Raw genomic sequence first — 5,518 nt, 5'->3', positions numbered from 1 at the left:
TAGTAAGCGCCATGGAAATGAGTCAGCTGAAGTCGCTAGTCATGGGCAATAAACTGCAGAGTGCCTGGGCGTTGCTGCACATGAGCTATCTGTTCCTGTCCTTCTGGTTCTATATCCCGTACTTCGGCTGGAACGTGGTGGCCTACCATCGCCCACTGAAGGTGTCGATGATTCTATACGCCTTCTCCACGTACACCGAGCTAGGGGTATGTGAGCTTCTCTGCAAGCTGTCTATGTCTCTTGGTTTACCCTGTCGGGGGTGTTGGTGGCATTGATGTGTCTTCTCTGCATGTGTCGAATCGATTGTGCCAGGCACAATCAATGCGCGTGTTCTGTTTTAGCTGACTTCTGTGGTCTGTGTTTCTAGCTTCTATGGAGCGTTCTAGATAGACTGGGCTAGAGGTATGTGTATCTCAAGCGCAGGCGTACATATGTGTATTGCAAACCATGTTTGCAGTACTCGCCTTGCATTCAGTGCACATATTCTGATGTACGTCAGTTGGTGGTGGCGACCAGCTTGCAAGCTTACTGTGTTCATTGACACGTATGCACCAGGACTATTGCTGAATCTCACAAAGGACGACACCTCTTACAATCACTACACCCAAATGCCACTGTGTATTGTATATGCCGAGCTTAAATCACATGGCGCGCGCTCAAGTCTACTTAGAGCCCAGTAGCTTCTAGTTAAGCCCAGAGACTTAAAACGTTTGTACGCTGCCGTTCCAACTATACTGCAGATGCCGCAGTTCAACAGGGAATACTTGAGAAAAATGTTAGACAGTGGTAATACGCACTTCCTGCTGTACTCCATCATTTTCATCATCGATGACGAGACCAGGCTGGGAGGTAAGACTGCCTGTGTACTGTGGTGTCATTCGTTGTGTCCTCAGTGTTGCTGTATCCCAATTGAACGACGTACCAAGCTGATGCATCTGTTCGCATAAAAGAGATGCTCACCAATGTATTGCATTGGTTTAGTGCTGGGTTGCTGTATACCAGTCGGATTGCCTTGCACTACACTTGACTCCCCTCAAGCACTCCCGACACCTTTATGAACCCGGCCATTGTGTGTCACACATGTCATTCCGTCCCGCCGATTTGCTATTGTTTTGATTTTACATCTATTGTAACTCACGCATGTGCTCACTTCTTCGTATCCCAGCTGCACTCTGGCCGCTATTCGTCTACTCGACCTTCCAGGTATTCAACTGGGTCAAGCTGAGCTTCGTGCCCGCGGTAGCTCCGTCTGTGGCGGCTGAATTGTAAGTAGGATAACTCTTATCCACGTCACCTCATGCACCTGTTTATATATACATGAGTGAGGTGTGTTGATGGGCCCCGTATGGGTGCTAGATAGCTGAGTTTGATCAGGTGAATCTCATGGCTCACTGAGTAGTATGCGCTTACATCGCCGTATGAAATGGATATACCATGATGACCCTTTGGATTTACCGACAGTACGCCAAAAGCTAAATGACAAAGGTATATCCAGACTTCAATCACTCCCCGTGTCTCTTAGGCAGTCTCTGACGTCCTACCGTACACTGTACCTCTCCCACTTGCAGCCGTAGCTTTGAGCTCACGCGGATGTTCGAGCAGATGAGACAACCTGCGTTGGTCATGGCTGCCGATCTAGAAGTGAAGTTGTTCTTCATCATCCTGGTCTTTGCCATCCTGTATGTCACTTGTTTTTACGTATGTGATCTGATGGTGTGGATGTTTCCTGGGTGTTCGGTGGGTTGCATTGTAGAACATACGGAAGGTTGCCTTTAAGTAGAGCCAAGAGCTCCTGAACACATGTTCCAGTGTGTTGATTAATAGTTTAGCAGGGGTAGAAACACAGTGTATAGAAGTACTACCCTATGTCCCCATATGGCCTCAAACCTCTTAAACGCCGAACATTGTCACCAAACTGGCAAATCTATTTGTGTGTGATTGGCATCGTCAAACTTCTGTAGCGTTAAAAAATGCCCGTGGTTTTGTCGAAAGTTGGAACGAAGTTTTAATACACCTACACAAATGACTGTGGGAGGAGTCGCATCCTAAACCTATGTGGCGGTATACCTGTTGTCTGCCAGACGAGATTTGGCAGCTTTTGATAGCCAGTTTCTACTTTAGTATATCTAGGGTTTATCACATGAACTTAAAGTTTTAAAGGTTAATGTTGCTTCATGCATCTACTGAGTTTACGTCATGTATGTAATTATGATACCCAGCATGATGGTTACCGCTTGATATTGATTCGAACGAGAATTGTTTACCAGCAATATACTCGCTCGCCGTCTCCTCCCTCTACATATACCAGTCAATGTGGACTCTCAGTTTGCTTCCCTATATGCCGATCTGGCATATGTATTTGCTGATGTCGCCATATATTTGTTTGTTATTCCGCACATTTCACCAGAGGATTATTCGGCGTGGGTAACCAGCAATTGGCTGGAGTGTTCTTCTACTACCAATTGCTACGTCTGAGGTACCGTGTTAGCCCAGAGACTCAGCGGTCTGTGGCCATGACCAAACACACGGTGGACGGCTACCTGTACAGCGCAAGGTAACATATTCTTTCAAATATAATATTATTATATATATATATATATATATGTATATCTTGTCTGAATTGTATCAGTCAATAGCTTTAATTGTTATCTGCATTATCGTTTCGGTAGGTTCTGAATAACAAAGTGCGCTGTTTCGTTGGTACATGCTTTCCTCGTTTACTTATTAGAATGTTTAATTTAGCGACCGCCCGTCCCAGACGCTTTTCGCCACAGATTATATGGTCTCGTCTGTGCGTTGCATGGCTGTCAGAGACTATTCGTTTTACTGTACTCATCGAGCAGGAACGTATTCATATGCGTATCCCTTTCCCTGTAGCCCGTCGTCTACGTCGGCTGCTATGCTGCTTCGCGTTGCTGTATATTTATATCTCACCCATCCACTGAACGCTCCGCAAGGAGAGAACAAGTCCGACTGCACTATTTACTTTCCCTCTCTTTTTTTTTGCTGGAACTCGCACTGCTCATTCCCAAAACTCTAGATGTCCGGAAATGATCCGCAACCTTTACGTGAAGGCGTTGACTTGGGTGGGATATGTCTGAATAGTCCACTGTGCGCATGCGCCTATTGGCCTGCCCCAGGACGAACACACGAGCCGTGCAGCGTGACCCAAATGTGAAATAAACAAAATACTGACTTAACAATGCAAACGCTTGGTGATATGCGAACATGGTAGTAGTCAGTACGTCGCCATCTGGCCGTAGGTATCGTTTACAGTTTTATTTGTGGCTTAGTGGTGCGCAGTTCGAGCACTATTCGCGCATTCATGGCACACTTATGTAGGTCTGTTTACATTTCTAGTGTACGTGTGTTTGGAAACCCCTCTTGCAAATACACGCATATTTATGTATAAGCCTCGTATACGTACGTACGTTTTGTGCGATGTATAAGTATGTATGTATGTATGCATGAATGTCGAGCGTAGTATAGCTATGCATGAGCATTGGAAATGTGTGCGCGTAAATGATGCGTGACGCACTTTGATCCATGCAAGATCTGAAGCCTTCACATGCCTTTGTGACAAACTGAATTCGTGCCGACGTCCTGTAGTTCTGCATTTGAGTATTTATCCAAGCAGACGACACGATCGCCTATTTCGCCGACGTGTGATCAGCCTTGGTCAGTGGTATTCATGTAGCCAACCGGAAGCATGTCACCATACGACCAGCAGCCAGGACGAACCAGCAGCCAGGACGAACCAGCAGCCAGGACGAACCAGCAGCCAGGACGAACCAGTTGCTGCCCAAGTCTAAGATCAGCGAAGATGTGTTGCCAATTGACCATGGCTGTGTATGACTCAGCGGCTATGTCCTTGCATACGCAGAGGGTATTGCAAGTGCACTTGTCGCTGGTCACACCCGCGCGCGTTGTGGCACTCCACGTCATGGCATCCCTGTGGGCCGGTTCGCGATCCTCGATGGTCAGCTTGAGTGTATTAGCCTTCAAAGGGACTAGTGGGTACTCTACAGTGGACCTCGCAACAGCCTCGCGCCACAAGTGGGTCTGATAGTTAGGTCTAAACCCACCCACTTGAACTGTAGTGAATCCCTGGCGATAGCGTTTGTCGACGTCATGGTTAGTAGGTGGTATCGGGTATGGCCGCCTGGGTTGAAGAATGTCTCTGGACAAAAACAGTTGTTGGTACGAACGCCCATGGATACACCTAGGTGTGCGCATATGCTGCAATGCCGAGCTTATCGGGGAATACAACCATGTTGATATTGTAGTAGCCCTCAGGGGCATGGATTTTGGTGCACCCCTGGCACACGTGGTGGCCCATCATCCACGCCAACATCGGCGTAGCCCAGTTCGACAGCAAAGGGCCAGTTGCGACCAGAGATTTTTTTTTTGAGTTTCCGGATTCGATTCGTTGATATCTGTTTTGAAAGCATTCTAACTGCATTTTGATCTGCTCAAGCGGAACTGAATACTCACCGATTCCCTGAATATATGTTTATTACAGAAAAATGGGGGTGGGGGTGGTTATGGGGTCAACAGTTTTCGGGCTATAGTTGCGAGAGTGTGGATTTCTTGAAACAAATTCCACACTGGTGGCTCGATGTCGAATCCTGCACAATAATTACTAGCAAAAGGCTTCCTACTGATAGGGCAAGAATGTTGTATTCAAAAACGATAAACAATTTAACATGCATTATCTGTGCGTTATATGATAACTTGAGATTGTTCGTGAGCATGTACATTCAGTATATTCCACGACATTGGACGAACACTCTTGTTTTCTGAAAGGCTCCGACTAAACGCGCAGAGCGGCAACTGACAACGGATGACAAATAGTATACATAGGGGAGCATACTACCTACACCAGCAACCTATATATATATATATATATATAATATATATACCGATAATTATTATTAATATATATATATATGTATATATATATATATATATATATATATGTATGTATATATATACATATATATATATATATATTTATATATATTAATATATATATATATACTGTATGTATAATATATATGACATATAGATTTATACATATATAATAAATATATATATATATATATATATGTATGTACGTACGTACGTACATACGTATATAGATTTATATATATATATATATATATATATATATATATATATATATATGCATATATATAATATATATATATAATATAAATACATACATACATATATATATATATGTGTGTGTGTGTGTATGTGTATGTATATGTATATGTATATATATATATGTGTGTATATGTACATATACACGTACCTATACATGTGCATATACATATGCATGGATAAGTACTTGTACAAGTCTATGTGCATATATTTTTTAGATTGGATTTATATATATATATATATAAATCCATGTACAAGTATATGTATATATATATATATATATATATATATATATGCCTGTATGTATGAATATATAAATATATATATATATATATACATATATATATATATA

At 43.0% G+C, this 5,518-nt stretch overlaps 2 protein-coding genes across 2 annotated transcripts; one reads left to right on the top strand and one right to left on the bottom strand.

Moving 5' to 3' along the window:
* SARC_03913 (hypothetical protein) lies at positions 1–3,382 on the top strand. Its single transcript, XM_014302283.1, has 6 exons — positions 1–206; positions 741–849; positions 1,166–1,265; positions 1,569–1,679; positions 2,408–2,554; positions 3,041–3,382. The coding sequence occupies exons 1-6, from the start codon at positions 12–14 to the stop codon at positions 3,099–3,101; spliced, it is 723 nt and encodes a 240-aa protein (XP_014157758.1). The 5' UTR covers positions 1–11; the 3' UTR covers positions 3,102–3,382.
* Positions 3,383–3,663: 281 nt separating this feature from the next.
* Positions 3,664–4,419, bottom strand: SARC_03912 (hypothetical protein). The gene has a single exon (XM_014302282.1). The coding sequence runs from the start codon at positions 4,300–4,302 to the stop codon at positions 3,670–3,672; it is 633 nt and encodes a 210-aa protein (XP_014157757.1). The 5' UTR covers positions 4,303–4,419; the 3' UTR covers positions 3,664–3,669.
* Between the last annotated feature and the right edge of the window lie 1,099 nt (positions 4,420–5,518).

This window comes from Sphaeroforma arctica (genome assembly GCF_001186125.1).
Source record: "Sphaeroforma arctica JP610 unplaced genomic scaffold supercont1.209, whole genome shotgun sequence".
Lineage (NCBI taxonomy): Eukaryota > Ichthyosporea > Ichthyophonida > Sphaeroforma > Sphaeroforma arctica.
The sequence above is the reverse complement of the archived record's forward strand: the minus strand, read 5'-3'. Positions and strand labels throughout refer to the sequence as shown.

Excerpts from the sequence above, each read along its gene's own strand:
- SARC_03913 (XM_014302283.1), top strand. The coding sequence starts at position 12 with ATGGAAATGAGTCAGCTGAAGTCGCTAGTCATGGGCAATAAACTGCAG. Across the intron at positions 207-740 it reads CCACGTACACCGAGCTAGGG|ATGCCGCAGTTCAACAGGGA; the intron begins GTATGTGAGCTT and ends ACTATACTGCAG. Across the intron at positions 2,555-3,040 it reads GGCTACCTGTACAGCGCAAG|ATGTCCGGAAATGATCCGCA; the intron begins GTAACATATTCT and ends CCAAAACTCTAG.
- SARC_03912 (XM_014302282.1), bottom strand. The coding sequence starts at position 4,302 with ATGCCCCTGAGGGCTACTACAATATCAACATGGTTGTATTCCCCGATA.